The sequence below is a fragment of the Littorina saxatilis genome, linkage group LG10 (genome assembly GCF_037325665.1).
Source record: "Littorina saxatilis isolate snail1 linkage group LG10, US_GU_Lsax_2.0, whole genome shotgun sequence".
NCBI classification, from domain to species: domain Eukaryota; kingdom Metazoa; phylum Mollusca; class Gastropoda; order Littorinimorpha; family Littorinidae; genus Littorina; species Littorina saxatilis.
Window position 1 is genome coordinate 44,441,786 of NC_090254.1, and position 17,500 is coordinate 44,459,285.

Sequence of the window (17,500 nt, forward strand, 5' to 3'; positions counted from 1 at the left end):
CAACGGTCTTTTAAGTGAACAGACAAACAAATAGTCCCAAAAACCTTAGCTTGATGGAATCAGTTTTCGCTCGCTCGCCAGGAAGCCGAGCGAATCAATGATTGTGTGACGAAATGAGTGATATATAAATTTACAAGAAAGGTAAGTTCATGGCACGTCACGTGACTGGAACGTTTCATTATTGACAAAACATAAACGTTGCATTTACAGTACGTCGACCCAGTGTTCTTTTAAGTCGACAGACTGACAAACAGTTATGATACAAATAATGAAATTATACCTGTTTGTCTGTCTGTCTGTTTGTCTGTCTGTCTGTCTGTCTGTCTGTCTGTCTGTCTGTCTGTCTGTCTGTCTACTCCAAAGACCGCTGGGTCGACGTACTGTAAATGTAACGTTTTGTTTTAATAATAACGATATTGTTTTAATAATAATGATAATCAAACATTCTTCTGTAGCGCTGTAACAGTTCACCGCCAGATAACAGTCTCATGGTGCTTTACAAAACATTGGACATGAAAATTCAACATTTTACATATAAAAAGTTTCCTCGTAAAAAAATAGATACAAGCATTATTAGCTTACATTTCAATAATCAAACGTTCCAATAACCTACAACTCTTGGTTGTTTTTATTTTGGATTTTGGAACGTGACGTGATTGGCATTCAGTGGAGTTGAACAAGGAGGGATTTGCTCAGTAGACTTTCATTCTCTTGGAATCCCAAAACTGCTTACGTTCCAACATTCAGAATACAAAAAGAAGAGTGGTAAATTATCGGCACGTTTATTTATTGACAAAACGCCTTTAATTCTTAATCATATCTTGATTAAAACACTTTCTACCCCACCTATGTTGACCAAGGTTTTTTTTTTAGTCGAGACCAGATGTGCTGCAGCAGGTCACTCATAATTGTAGTAACTGTGTAGCAACTGTGAATCAGCAGGATGGAATGCAGGTGTTAGATCGACGTTACAGGAAGCGACTCAGTGAAGTGACTGTGTGTACGGATATATCTGTACCAGGTCAGATAGAGCCATATGAGTGGGTACGGATATATCCGTACCTGGGAGACAATGAGTTAAAACAAATCTGTTACGTTTCAATAACCCACCATTCTTGTTAATTGATTCTTTCACTCTTTGGACTTCGGTAAGGTGGGATCGATTCGGCTCAGAACTGACGAGGCACCGGTTCGACCAGTCGTCATGGCACCCTTTACAATTCGCATTTAGTAAACTAGTCTACGCTGTTGTTTGCTTTAACAGTTAGTATTGAATTTCAAGACCAAAACTGTGTTTCGCCATCGCTCTTGATGGGGGTAACTTTCCCACAGCTAATTAACAACCTCGACAGTTATCTTTCCGAACATCGGAGCCAACATTTCACAGGGCTACGAAGCAAATACTCCGCTAATAGCAGGTGCCATGAGAATGTTCGGAGAATGTCTAAGATTCGTAGCTCGAGCGTTTTCGTGATTCGGTTATATGAGCCTTCCAAAGTTTACAACTCATACTACAAGCAGGTCGTTACCGAGCGTGTCACAAATGCACCTACACTGACTTTTATTGTTCTTCTCCATGCGCAGCTGTGTTACAGTCGAGAGCATTTACGTGGGGGAATATGTCATAAATATATGATTGTGGATTGGTTGACTGTGTGTTTGATTTATATCCGTGATGTATTTATGATATATATTTTTTCGCGGTTTGTGATAGGGTGCGGGCTCGGGTTAGTGTGACAATTCCCAGAGGCGGTGAGAATCCGTGATTGCGAAATTTTGCTGGAAAGAAGGTATGTCTGTTTTCTCTCTCTTTTTGTTGTTATTGTTTCTTTCGTGTGTTTTATTCTGTTTTATGTTTTGAAAAAAAGCAAGGCAAAATACTGACAAAAAGACCAACAAAGACAACGAGGTGAGAGAATCATTGTGAACCCAAATTGAGTATAACCTTAGCTTAGTGTGTGGTGCCAGGTGTTTTGTGTTCTTATATAACCTCATCCTATATTTTGTTTTAACCAAATGCGGAACACAGACAAACGAGCGAAAAGAAGTCACAGCTCTAGACCAAAACAAAAAAGACCCCCGGCCCCCCCCTCACAACAACAAAACACACCAAAAATAACCACATTCCAAAAATCAGCATCATGACTGCTTCCTAAGCAGATTGGTAATTTGATTTGATTAATGAAGTCAGTAATTTCGCAGATAACCCGTGGTGACTTTTAAGAAATTAATTATTTTAAACACACACACACACACGCACACGCACACACACACACACACACACACACAAAGACACACACACACACGCACACACACACCCACACACACACACACACACGCACACACACATACACACACACACACACACACGCACGCACACACACACACGCACACACGTACACACACACACACACACACACACACACACACACACACACTCATTTATTATTATTATTATTGTGATAATTTTTATGCGCCTAATCTAGATATAGCCCTAGGCGCTTACATATTTGTTGTCGAGGTTCAAGTGGGATGGGGAGGGGGGGGGACCTTATCCTACGTAAAACTAAAAGCTAGGCCAGATCTCAGATAATGAGCCGGGTTTTTGCATTTAGTCAAGTTTTGACTAAATGTTTTAACGTAGAGGGGGGAATCGAGACGAGGGTGTGGTGTATGTATGTGTGTTTGTGTAGAGCGATTCAGAGAAAACTACTGGACCGATCTTCATGAAACTTGACATGAGAGATCATGAGTATGGTATCTTCAGATGTTTTTTCATTTTTTTGATAAATGTCTTTGATGACGTCATATCCGGCTTTTCGTGAAAGTTGAGGCGGCACTGTCACGCTCTCATTTTTCAACCAAATTGGTTGACATTTTGGTCAAGTAATCTTCGACAAAGCCCGGACTTTGGTATTTCATTTCAGCTTGAAGGCTTACAAATTATGAGTTTGCTCATTAAAGTTGTCATTAATATCGATTTTTCGCAAACAGATTTAAAATTGATTGCATCGTATTCTTCATCACATTCTGAATCTAAAAATATATACATATGTTATGTTTACTCTTAAAATGTGATCACAATTAACGAAAATAGATTAATTAATCTTACGATTAAAATTTAAGAAATCGATCCAAAAATGATTTCATCTTATTCTTTATCATTTCCTGATTCCAAAAACATATAGATATGATAGGTTGTACTCAAAACAAGCTCAGAAAGTTAACAAGAATACAGAAAAGCGCGCTTTCCTGCTTAGCACAATACGCTACCGCGCTAATCTGGCGTGTCAATATCACTACGTTTTGCACGTGGGAGGTGAGCGATTTCCTTCACGCGGGAATTGACGAAGCTGTATTGTCTTGGTGAAAAAATACAGTGCGTTCAGTTTCATCCCGTGAGTTCGACAGCTTGACTAAATGTAGTAATTTCGCCTTACGCGACTTGTTTACATTCATGTAACTTTTGAAAATCGTGACAGTCTGTCCTTTTTCGTCTTAATTAAGAATTTTTTTTTTTTTTTTCGTAAACAATAACATTATATGACACACTTGGTATCTGTATGTTTAACTGTACATTAATCTGTGGCACAGTACATTTAACATTTACTTTGGTTGAAAGTTTGAGTATTTTGTAAAAGAAATGGTTTATTTCTAAAACATGCGACATAAGATTTCTGGCTGTATTCTATCGACTGAGCTACGCAGCCCCTTCCTCTCTCTCTCCCCCCCCCCCCCTTAATTACATAATAGAATTCGCCTCGCTGCGTGCTGCCATAGACTCCCATGCTGTACATGTTCTGCACACATAATAGCCAACCAGCTAATGAATGCAGCCCATCACTTCACGTGACCCCGTGAATGTGTCTGGCTCATTTAGCTAGTGCGTCCTTCAATTGAAATAATTATCAAAGTTATGCATTTCAATGCCTTGTTTACGTGCACCGAGTGTGTCGGTGACTCAGATCTAGCTTTGATAACTACGTCTTATGCAGATACATGAAAAACGTGTGAGAAACCGTGAGACTAAAACAAGAAATTCAAAATGAATACAATTTCAACTTTAGCGTTTGTCTGCAATGAACACACCCGGCCACAGAAACAGTACGCACCTGGGTAGCGCCACTTTTCTTTCTGCTATAGCTCTCCATTGGGAGGAAGCGACTAGAATTTCCCAACATTTGGATAAATAAGTAAATGAAATAAAAACATGAAGAAGAAAAAATGAAGAAGATTTTTTTTAAAAATATATTGAGAGTTTAAATCATTGTATCTATATGTTAGGCGCGTTTGATCGATCTGCGCGATCGCGCGATCGCGCTGCGCGTTTGGTGGATCGATCAAACGCGCACACATCGATCGATGTGTGCGCGTTTGATCGATACAAAGAATACAAGAATCGTTAAAACGCGCAGCTCTTATATACTTGCGCATTTGGACGATCCGTCTCACAAATCACCATACTACGCACACACACGTCTGCTGGCAATGACCGGAAGTTATGACCGGAAGTAGGCCTAGCTATAAGTGTCTAAACAACAATCTGTAGGACATTTAAAAAAAGAAGAAAAAATGGGATTATATTGTACCAAACACTTAGACTACCTCAAAGACATCACATCACAGGTATATATATGCGTCGAGGTTGCACCTGATCATCCATTTCACATGTATTAGCTCATTGATTTAAAAGTTCAGCTGTTTTCATGAGATGTCAGAGGGATGGACAGAGATGAGGAAGGAGGGATTGGGGGGAGAGACTGAGAGACTAAGAGAGAGACTGAGAGAGAGAGAGAGAGAAAGTGTGTGTGAGAGAGAGAGAGAGAAGAGAGAGAGAGCAGAGACTGAGGAGAGAGACAGAGAAGAGAGAGAGAGAGAGAGAGAGACTGAGACTAAGAGAGAGAGAGACAGAGAGCCTGAGCGACTAAGAGAGAGAGAGAGAGAGAGAGAGAGAGAGACTAAGAGTCTGGAGAGAGAGAGCGATAGAGAGAGAGAGGAGAGAGAGCCTAGAGAGAAGAGAGAGAGAAAGAGACTGAGAGACTAAGAGAGAGAGAGAGAGAGAGACTGAGAGACTAAGAGAGAGAGAGAATGAGAGAGATAGAGATAGAGAGAGAGAGAGAGAGAGAGAGAGAGAGAGAGAGAGAGAGAGAGAGAGAGAGAGAGAGAGAGAGAGAGAGAGAGAGAGAGACTGTTTGAAAGATTGAGAGGCCTGACAACAAACAAATCAAAAACGTTGGTGGGGTATATTTTGGAACATTCCTGTATTTGAAACTTTTCGATTTCACTTCCGGCGTGCGATGTGTGTGTGTGGTAGGGACTTACTTTGTGACAGATCGTCCAAATGCGCAAGTATAAGAGCTGCGCGTTTTAACGATTCTTGTATTCTTTGTAGCCTATTCTTTGCATCGATCAAATGCGCACACATCGATCGATGTGTGCGCGTTTGATTGATCCACCAAACGCGCAGCGCGATCGCGCGATCGCGCAGATCGATCAAACGCGCCTAACAAATACACACACCCACACAGTCGCACGGTTTTCCCAAAACACAGCGACAATGCATTATACCTGTCTGTTTGGAAGCTTTGGATCAATGCATCATATCTGTTCGGTGGAGGGCGGAGAGGGGGGAGGAGGGGGGGAGGGGTGAGTAAAGAGATTTCTTTCTTTCCATTCGCTTAATCAGATCGTATTGCTCTGTGCCTTCCTAATCCATCAGTTATGACGTTGCCTGCGAAAACATCATCGGGATATTAACTAACCCTTTTTACGTGCTTAAAGGGGTTGACACTTTATACCGCTCTGTTGACTCAGACACAAAAATAGAACCACCACCACCACCACCACCACCAACAACAACAACAACAACAACAACAACAACAACAACAACAACAACAACAACAACAACAACAACCAAAAATACAAATATGGATAAAAAAAATTTGATTCTGATGACAAGTTGAAAACAATATAAGGGTCCGCAGGTATTGTTTTCTTTCTTTTTTAGGGGGTTGAAGTATTTCAGTAACGCAGGCGCATTTGACTTTTTGTTGGCCGGAAATCGTGCGAGTTGTCTCCCCTAAATGTCGGAGAAGAATACCTTACCTTGTAAATTCCGCAAAATCGAGTTTAATCATATTCATTTTTGTTTTGTTTTTGTTAGAAGGGTCAGAAAAAAAAATCTGCGATCGGTCAGGTAATCGAAAACATTTTTTTTTAATTTATAAAGAACAACTTTGTTATTTTACTGATCTCCTGACCTGTTCATTTAGAAGCTATACTGATGATGCATGACTAGGGCACCCCTTAGTGCGCGTCCCTGCGTCCTATACGCACTAGAAGCCAAAATCACGTACTAGAAATTCATTGAGGGGGTCCCGGGACGCACTAAACCTAAAAAGAGCGGGTCCAGGGACGCACTACATTTCCACTATCGTGCGTACTGTATGTACTCTTTTTAGACCGTAGTCGTCAGTCAATTATAGTGCCGCAAGCACAGAATGCCAATTTTACGCCGGAAAGACATGGACAAGATTGTGTGTGTTCCAATTAAAGGTGTGGTCGTCTACATTTTTTGCTTTTTTTTCAATAATCTTATGGTTAGATTTCGCTAAAAAGTTATGTCAGATGATGAATGAACCATGGGGAAAAAAGTTATAGAAAAACAAATATATGTAAAAAAAAGATTTTATTTTTGGGTAGCGTGACTCCCGCTTCCAATATTTTGTTTTCTGTTTGCTGAGAACGTGTGCTTTGCCAATACTGACCAATCAAATGCATGTCACTGTGCTTATAGCCATGCCCAAACAAGTGCAGCAACACTGTTTGACACTGGAGCGCTGTCCACGCTTTTTTTTTTAAAAACGCACGAAATGCACGGGATTTGAGAGGAGTTTTGCGCTTGGCATTTTCCAAATAAGGATATCCTACTATGAGTACTACGCTGGAATACTACAATGAATTTTCAAACGGCTACACTGGCTTCGTCTTTCCTGATCGAAAGGGGGTGTATTGTTGATATTTGTAGATAATAGACTCTGCATTTTAATGGTCAAATGGCGATTTCGGTATAAAAATGTAGACAAGGACCTTTAAAGGGCATAGTTGAAGTGCCCTCTTCGAATTTTCTGATGAAAAAAAGATCCTTCATACGTATCTTACTATTCCTAATAACAATGCGTTATATGAACACAGGGGATTTGGGGACCATGGACTCTTGGGACCCTCTAAAACTCCGTGTAGGGGGTCCATGGACCCTCTAGACATTAAAAGTGGGGGTCCTAGGACCCACTAGGACGAGCGTCCGTGGGGAGTCCTGCATAACGATGTTTTCCCTTGCTTAAAGAGGTTCAGGCTCTTCTACTTCTCAGTCGACTGTTAATCTATAATTATACTGTGGTTTACTGATCTATCCGTTCTGAGAATGTTGGCAAAAACTCCATTTAGTTGTTTACTGTTTTTCACGCTTGATCGGGTTGGCTCTATCTTCAGCTAAACCAATGTGTATTCGACTTCGCCGCCATCTAAATAATCTCCTGGTCCAGTCGTTTTCAAGTCTGATGGGGATGTTTGCTTTTTAATCGTAATCAAGAGGACAGAGGACTTACCTCCCTTTGTTTCTCAGATCCTGTTAACTTTTTCGTTTGCTTAAAGTGTGTTCCTCTTTCCGTCGCTGAATCGAACAATATCCTTTCTTTCTTTATTTGGTGTTTAACGTCGTTTTCAACCATTCAAGGTTATATCGCGACGGGGAAAGGGGGGAGATGGGATAGGGGAAAGGGGGGAGATGGGATAGAGCCACTTGTTAATTGTTTCTTGTTCACAAAAGCACTAATAAAAAAATTGCTCCAGGGGCTTGCAACGTAGTACAATATATGACCTTACTGGGAGAATGCAAGTTTCCAGTACAAAGGACTTAACATTTCTTACATACTGCTTGACTAAAATCTTTACAAACATTGACTATATTCTATACAAGAAACACTTAACAAGGGTAAAAGGAGAAACAGAACCGTTAGTCGCCTCTTACGACATGCTGGGTAGCATCGGGTAAATTCGTTCTCGTCCCAACCAATATGGGACTCCCCCTAACCCGCGGGGGGTAACAATATCCTACTTTGCTGTTTTAGTTATCGACTGACCGTTTTACAAATTATTTGTGATTCAAGTGGTTCGTTGTTTTTGTGGTGTTTACATTTTTTTTAATATAATCTATGCGACTATTACTTTAATCAAAACGTGTCGTTGCAACATTTGTGAAATGAATAGTTCAATAATGTTTGCTTATTAAACGGTATTCCTTCGCACAGATTCTGTAAACTCCGTAACTTTTGCGTGCAATTTATCTTGGTGCAACACCCTTTTGCATTATGAAGGCTGAACATCTTCAACAACAATAAAATCAAAAATGAATCTGGTTTTTGGTTTGTTTGCTTGTTCTTGCTTCCAAGGTTATGGAATGTTTTAATTTTGCATCTTTTATTGTGTAATGAAGAAGTCCACGCATTACTTAGCTATGTTTTTTTCTTTTTCTTTTTCTTGTATTGTTATATTTTGCTTGTCCGTCCCCTAAACCACGACAGGTACTCGTTAATTTTCTGCTTTGTCTAAGAGTAAATGCCCCTTACACTTAAAACATACTTTTCTGTTTTGGATTTTGTTGTTGTTAGTATTTTCTTTATTTTGAGTGTGTTTCTTTCTTTGTTGCTGTTGTTGTTGCTGTTGTTGTTGTTGTTGTTGTTGTTGTTGCTGTTGCTGTTGCTGTTGTTGTTGTTGTTGTTGTTGTTATCACTGTTGATGTTGTTTTTCAATCTACTTGAAAAAACAAACAAACAGCCTCTTTAAGTTTATCTGAGCTCGCAACACTTCCCCCTTCGGAAAGAGACTATAAAACGAGCGCGTGCCTTTGTTTTCAAACAGGGGGATTTTAGTCTCGATCACCTGTGTCAGTCTTGGTGGGAGAGACCCTAACAGCAAGAAGTGTGAGAATAGACTTGGCAAGCCTCACCCTCCAAAAGCGATGACACGTTTGATATCATCTTCGTTATTGTCTGTCGTCGCTGCCTCTGTCGTTGTTGCTGTTGCTGCTGCTGCGGCGGTGGTTCTTCCAAATGTCGACGAGTCAGGTGAGAGAGAGAGAGAGAGAGAGAGAGAGAGAGAGAGAGAGAGAGAGAGAGAGAGAGAGAGAGAGAGAGAGAGAGAGAGGGGGGGGGGAAAGAGAAAGACAGCGAGCGAGAGAGCGAGAGAGAGAGAGAGAGAGAGAGAGAAAGAGAAAGAGAGAGAGAGAGGGGGGGAGGGAGGGAGAGTGAGAGAGAGAAAGAGCGATATATATGTCACAGTGGAAAGTGGAATCCAGAGGAATCTGAGATTCCCCTAGGGGAAAGTAGAATTCCAGTTTCCCCTAGAGGAAACTGGAATTCTACTTTCCTCTGGATTATTGCCAGATGAAACTGGAATTCCAGTTTCCTCTAGGGGAAACTAGAATTCAATCTCTAGGGGAAAGTAGAATTCTACTTTGCCCTAGTGGAAACTGGAATCAGACTTGAACAGTCACAGTGGAAAGTGGAATCCAGAGGAGAATTCTACTTTGCTCTTGTGGAAACTGGAATCAGACTTGAAAATTGCTTAATTTTGTGCCAGATTTTACTGGACTTAAAACTTGTTTTATTACAACAAAAGGTATTGAGTGAATGTCAAATTATTTACCAGTTTTGCAGGTGTATTCTAATTGCCACAACTTGAGATCACGAATTCGTGAATACAACTCCTTTAAGCTGTACTGGAGCAATAAAGTGCTCCTTGGTGAGAACAAATTGTGAGCACTGGTTCACACAAAAGGGGAAGTTGCTGACACAGATCTCAGTTTGACAGCCAAGAGAGAAGCAGAGGACAGTATGGAGATTAACGGTGACAGTGGTGACCAGCAACAAAAAGCAAACTTCTACCAGGAATTGGATGCGCACATACAAAAACTGAATATGAACAATAGAGAGACTTTTTGCTTGCCCCAAAACAAATACAACAAAGTTCTGCGGGTGCTCAGTTTGGACGAGAAGGAGGCATGTCCAGACTGAGAGGGTCCAAAATTCAAACATTGGGCCATAAAGCTGTGCAAGCTCGGGATGGTCGGCTCGCAGAATATAATATTTTGCAAGAAGTCGGGTTGTCCGGTTGTTGCACGTGAGGAGATTTTCCAAACAATCTCCACATGCCACACTAACGTTGGCCATTCTGGCCGAGACAAGACCTGGGCAGAAGTCAAAAGCAACTACGCCGGAATCAAATGGGATGTAATTGACATTTTCCTTAATACCTACACTAGTTGCTGCCAAAGGCAAGCAGTGAAGAGTCTACCATCAGGCAAGGCGATGATCAACCTGTCGTTCCTTCTTCGAGTTCAGATCGACCTAATTGACTTTAGAAGCCGACCAGACAATGAGTACAAGTGGATTCTGCACGCCCGAGATTGCTTCTTCAAGTACAGCTGGGCATACGCCTTGAAGTCTAAGAGGGCTGCTGAGGTTGCAAGTCTCTTCGACCAGTTCTGCAGTTTTGGACCTCTGAGAATTCTCCAGAGCGATAATGGGAGGTAAGTACTGTTTCATGTACTGTCATCCAGTGCACCTGAGCCTACCTTCAGGTGGGTCTGAAGGTAGCCAGGTTGATGTTGTCGTGCAGTCTGGCGAAGATGGCGACGCTTCTGGAAGCCACAATCTCGAGCATGAAAGTTACAGCGATGCAGTTTTACAGTGTGAAAGTCAGGGAGGTACAGACTTGGAGAGTCATGGTGAAAGTGGTAACCAGAGTCAAAGTAGTGAGGTATCACAGTTGAAGAGTCTTGCGGCTGAACTTTCCATGTCTGGGAGTCAGAGTGACGGGTTTTCGCAGCCTGGGAGTCAGAGTGACGGATTTTCGCAGCCTGTGTGTCAGAATGACGGGTTTTCACAGCCTGTGAGTCAGAATGACGGGTTTTCACAGCCTGTGAGTCAGAATGACGGGTTTTCACAGCCTGTGAGTCAGAATGACGGGTTTTCGCAGCCTGGGAGTCAGAAGGACGGGTTTTCACAGTGTGCCCACAGAGCGAAATCCCATGCAAGAGCCATTAGAGGTTGGACAGTTTGTTCTTTGGAGACGCAGTGCGGTGGTTGAAAATGAGGCCAGTGCAGTTCACAGAGACAAGCGGTTGGGTGCAAGAAGAAACTTCCTGACGGCTGCCAGGCGCCAAGAATCTCGGTACCAAAAGAAACTGAAAGATGTGACGAAGTCGTTTTCAGAGGGCAACACAGTGGGAGTGAAAATCCACAGTGCCGATAGAACCAACACAGATGTTATAAGGCTGCTCACTTGTAAAGTGCTCGAGTCCAAAACAGTGGGTGGTTGTGAGATGTGCCAAGTGTACTGTCCTGCTGGTATTGTGAAACATTGCTTGTGTGGTGAGGAACTGGTTGACATGAACAGTGTGGTGTTTCCCTCTTTGAATGCAGTAGATCAGAGGTGACCTTGATTCACGCATCACGCGCATCCACCAGATGGCAAAATCAGGCCGTCGCGATAACGGTATGTTCTTGCAAAGGCAGCTGCAAAACAAAGAAGTGCTGCTGCAAAGATGCAGGAATTCCCTGCAGCACCAAGTGCCATCCTCGCCCTGACAAAACAAACTGTCAAATTACAGACAAGTGAGAAAAGAACCCTTAAGACTGACAAAACTGGAAAAGTTGTTAGACCATATCGTGTAATTAAAGATGTGAGTGTGTGTGCAATAAATTATGAATGAACGTTAAATTGGCTTGGTTAACGCTTCCACCACAAACAAAAAAATAGTTACGATATCTGTCCACAACACTCTTCAATGCAGCATTGTCGAGTCCACTACATACACAAGGAAAAAACATATGTTTTGGGAAAATGCTGAAAAAAATCTGAGTCGGTCAGCAGGACTACGTTCTAAAGTTCAGTAAAATCTGGCACAAAATGAAGCAATTTTCAAATCTGATTCCAGTTTCCACTAGGGCAAAGTAGAATTCTACTTTCCCCTAGAGATTGAATTCTAGTTTCCCCTAGAGGAAACTGGAATTCCAGTTTCATCTGGCAATAATCCAGAGGAAAGTAGAATTCCAGTTTCCTCTAGGGGAAACTGGAATTCTACTTTCCCCTAGAGGAATCTCAGATTCCTCTGGATTCCACTTTCCACTGTGACACATATATATATATGTGTGTGTGTGTGTGTGTGGTGGGGGGGGGGGGGGTGCATATGTATGTGTACATATGTGTATGCGTGCGTTCTTTTGTATATATGTCAACGCGTTCAAAATTGTAGCTTCTACAGCTGTTTTGGTTTGATAGGTATTTATACTGACGATGAAGTATTTGTTTTTGGATCGTGTCACTGTTTCTGTGCGTACATATATTTTCACTGGCCAGGCCGCGGGCAGATGTCATTGAGATGCATATTAGCCTCTGACTTAGCCTCCTGATAAGCGATATTCGCATTTGCGTGAGTTATTGACCCATCCGTTCTCACTCATCAGGAAACACGAGGCGCAACACCTGTTGTCAGTTTTACGGCCACACACTATCAAGTGATGGTTCAGGTTGGGCCCCCAAAAAAGTCTGGTTCGGATGACAAGGACCAACAAGTCGCGTAAGGCGAAAATACAACATTTAGTCAAGCTGTCGAACTCACAGAATGAAACTGAACGCAATGCAATTTTTCAGCAAGACCGTATACTCGTAGCATCGTCAGTCCACCGCTCGTGGCAAAGGCAGTGAAATTGACAAGAAGAGCGGGGTAGTAGTTGCGCTGAGAAGGATAGCACGCTTTTCTGTACCTCTCTTCGTTTTAACTTTCTGAGCGTGTTTTTAATCCAAACATTATCATATCTATATGTTTTTGGAATCAGGAACCGACAAAGAATAAGATGAAAGTGTTTCTTAGATGATTTCGAAAATTTAATTTTTCGATCATAATTTTAATATTTTTAATTTTCAGAGCATGTTTTTAATCCAAATATAACATATTTATATGTTTTTGGAATCAGAAAATGATGAAGAATAAGATGAATGTAAATTTGGATCGTTTTATAAAAAAAAAATATTTTTTACAATTTTCAGATTTTTAATGAGCAAAGACATTAATTAATTCTTAAGCCACCAAGCTGAAATGCAATACCGAAGTCCGGCCTTCGTCGAAGATAGCTTGGCCAAAATTTCAATCACTGAATTTGATTGAAAAATGAGTGTGTCACAGTGCCGCCTCAACTTTTACAAAAAGCCGGATATGACGTCATGAAAGGTATTTATCGAAAAAAAGAAAAACAAATCGCGTAAGGCGAAAATACAACATTTAGTCAAGCTCAGTCGAACTCACAGAATGAAACTGAACGCATTGCATTTTTTCCGCAAGACCGTACACTCGTAGCATCGTCTGTTCACCGCTCGTGGCAAAAGCAGTGAAATTAACAATCCAGAAAAGCGCGGTAGCGGTTGCGCTGAGGAGGATAGCACGCTTTTCTATATCTCTATTCTTTTTAACTTTCTGAACGTGTTTTTAATCCAAACATATCATATCTATATGTTTTTGGAATCAGGAACGGACAAGGAATAAGATGAAATTGTTTGTGTTAAGGTAGGTCAAATGGAGACAGGGATATTACTCTTCATACACAAAGGGAAGCCACTGAGTTGTGTCGCCATTTTTTCCTGGCAGGCTGGGAATTCGAACACATCGAACAGGGAACGCAGAAGAAGAAGAAGAAGAAGAACACGTCGAACATTCGAATGACGTAAATAGAACAAACGTCACATTTTTCAGGCAGCGTAAGTGAATGACGTCAGAAAATGACGACACCGCCAGAAATAAAAACAATGCGACACGCCTCCCAACCACGAGGTCAAAAGCACGTGGGCATCTAATGAAATCGGTACAAAGCCGTTCTCTTTGCCAGTGGCATCGTAATAATCACCAAAGCTAACATTAAAGCTCCGGTAGCAGGTAAGAGAGTGTCTCCCAACCCGTGATGCTCACAGCGTGATTGCATCAGAATACCACATGTTAAAACCGGTGTTTGAACTAGAATAACAGCCAGTAGTATTAAGAACAAGTGTCTTGTGTATGCAGCCCTCTTTCTACTGTACGCTGGCAGCAGATAATACAATAATTGAAGTCCTTCGAGGCATAAGGGGCCCATAAGGCGAAAAATTGCTTTAATTCCACCCTCAAAAAGTCCCAGCCTTCAAACCGTAACAAATAACAGTACGCACTATTAAGCAAAATTATAAACCAAGCCTTGATTATTAATTTTTATTATTACACTTGTATCAAACAAGTGACCTCCACCTTTTGATTGGTGTTTTTATTACATTTGAATCGGACTTGTGGCCTTTCAAAGTTGCGGTGACCTTTGACTTTCAACAGAGGTCATATGTAACAGTGGTTTTTAAAAACATAATTTAGTTGGCTCATATATCTGAGACAAATGATCGGACAACAGCCCTTTACATTATCGTGACACATATTTTTCTGAGGCACACTGGACAGTAATAGTGCAAAGGGTGGGGTTAATCAAGGGAGTGAACCCCCCCTAAAAACACCACCAACCTGTCGTTTTTTTTGGTTTTTTTAATGCCGTTTTGATCGCTCTTGCGTTTACAACCCATCTCATCAAATCGTAATTTATTTCCAGGCTACCAGCAATAAAATACCTCAACATGAGGAACAAATTTAAAATAAACTCTGGCAAAAGACGTGACGTCACAAAGTTTGAGTATGCGCAACATTTTCGTTTACCAGTGCACTTCGTTACCTGCCCATTGCTGCTTTGGGTGATATTTTTAAAATGACTATTCCTATGCAGATGTTTGTGTAATTGGCCGTTTTCAAAACATACCCATTTTTCGATTTTTCGGTCCAAAATTCAAAACGGGCACTGTCTTCCGAGACTCATAGCTCCGAAACGAACCCACTACCCTATATTTTTTTTATGCTGAATGCATAGCAGACAGATCGAACTTAAAAAATAACCAACTTTTGGGAGAAACCAATTTATATTTAACGGGTCCAGTGAACTACCTTAAATCGATTTTCAGAGCTTGTTTTTATTCCGAATATAACATATTTACATATTTGTGGATTGAGAAAATGATGAAGAATAAGATGAACGTAAATTTGGATCGTTTTATAAAATGTTTTTTTTTTTTTACAATTTTCAGATTTTTAATGACCAAAGTCATTAATTAATTTTTAAGCCACCAAGCGGAAATGCAATACCGAAGTCCGGCCTTCGTCGAAGATTGCTTTACAAAAATTTCAGTCAATTTGATTAAAACATGAGGGTGTGACAGTGCCGCCTCAACTTTTACAACAAGCCGGATATGACGTCATCAAAGACATTTATCGAAAAAAAGAAAAAACGTCCGGGGATATCATTCCCAGCAACTCTCATGTAAAATGTCATAAAGATCGGTCCAGTAGTTTAGTCTGAATTGCTCTACACACACACACGCACAGACAGACAGACACACACACACACACATACACCACGACCCTTGTCTCGATTCCCCCCTATATGTTAAAACATTTAGTCAAAACTTGACTAAATGTAACAAGTCGCGTAAGGCGAAATTACTACATTTAGTCAAGCTGTGGAACTCACAGAATGAAACTGAACGCACTGCATTTTTTCACAATGACCGAAGTCCGCCGCTAGTGCAAAAGGCAGTGAAAGTGACGAGCCTGTTTAGCGCGGTAGCGGTTGCGCTGTGCTGCATAGCACGCTTTACTGTACCTCTCTTCGTTTTAACTTTCTGAGCGTGTTTTTGGAATCAGGAACCGACAAGGAATCAGATGAAATTGTTTTTAAATCGATTTCGGAAATTTAATTTTAATCATGATTTTTTAATTTTTAATTTTCAGAGCTTGTTTTTAATCCGAATATAACATATGTATATGTTTTTGGAATCAGAACATAATAACGAATAAAATAAAAGTAATTTTGGATCGTTTTATAAAAAAAATAATTTTAATTACAATTTTTAGATTTTTAATGACCAAAGTCATCAATTAATTTTTAAGCCTTCATGCTGAAATGCAATACCGAAGTCTGGCCTTCGTCGAAGATTGCTTGGCCAAAATTTCAATCAATTTGATTGAAAAATAAAGATGTGACAGTGCCGCCTCAACTTTTACAAAAAGCCGGATATGACGTCATAAAAGACATTTATTGAAAAAATGAAAAAAACGTCTGGGGATATCATACCCAGAAACTTGCATGTAAAATTTCATAAAGATCGGTCCAGTAGTTTATTCTGAATCGCTCTACACACACACACGCACACACACACACACACACACACACACACACACACGCACACACACACACACACACACACACACACACACACACACACACACACACACACACATACACCACGACACTCGTCTCGATTCCCCCTCTATGTTAAAACATTTAATCAAAACTTGACTAAATGTAAAAAAAAGCAAAAATGTAGACGACCACCTTTTAAGGCCACCATTTAGCACACAGACGAAGCTTCTATTACACTGAATGCGGTCTTGGAGAGTTTATAACCCCGGTGTTCTCCCACTTTTGGTGAACTTAACTTGCAATGCAATCACGTCCTTTTGACAGTATCTGAATGACATATTAAGAAGACAAAGTGCAGCTTTGATGATATTGACCCGATTTCGTTGCAAAGCGTTTCTTTATCATTCACCTTATTTTTGCATACTTAGTTGTACTACTGCAATAAAAAAGGGATCTGCTGTCCTAAAAAAAAAGGCTGTCCCTCCTTTAACATTTGACTTTCTGTTTATACTTTCAAAGAGAAACTACACATGAGTGGAAAATGCATAAAAGATCCACCCGGAGAAGACTCTTTCATTCGATTTTGTGTTTTGCTATATAGTTAAATGGTAAAAACAATTATTGGCGAAATGTGAATTCCACAAACTTTTCACAATGACAAAACAACACTTGTATTGTGTTTGTTTGCTTTTTGCAGCGGATAGGCGTATGTCTAGTTTTGTGGAAAATGCATTTACTTGAAACTAAATTTCATTCAATTTACTTTAATACAGGTAGACCCTTTTCTGCCTATCTTTCTGCCTATCTTAGAATATAATCTCAATCCAATCAACATACACATACTTCAATAGTATCATTTTACTAAATTAAACAATAATACAGTAGTCATTCAAGTAATATACACCTAAAGAACAAGAAGGGCACAGAATGCGTATGAAATAAGCATTAGGTTTTCTGTTTTGTCCCTTTATACAAGCATAACATATGAATAACTTGAAACTAAAAACTGGTTGTATAATGCCTCAACTTAAAATATATTACCATGCAAATCAATTGTTTGTTGTGGAGGAGAATTAACCAGTGTGTCCCTGTGTTACATAGAACGGCTGAAATGAATCCCTTTTTATATTTAGTCAAGTTTTGACTAAATATTTTAACGTAGAGGGGGGAATCGAGAC

The 17,500-nt window shown here is 40.4% G+C and overlaps 1 protein-coding gene across 1 annotated transcript in view; it reads left to right on the plus strand.

The window, feature by feature from the left end:
* The window catches only part of LOC138978911 (alkaline phosphatase-like), a 41,472-nt gene that overhangs the window by 567 nt on the left and 23,405 nt on the right, over positions 1 to 17,500 (plus strand). The window contains exons 2-3 of the mRNA XM_070351727.1: positions 1,715 to 1,790; positions 8,920 to 9,125. Coding sequence (XP_070207828.1) covers positions 9,020 to 9,125 — 106 coding nt within the window. The 5' untranslated portion in view covers positions 1,715 to 1,790; positions 8,920 to 9,019. The remainder of the gene's footprint in view (positions 1 to 1,714; positions 1,791 to 8,919; positions 9,126 to 17,500) is intronic.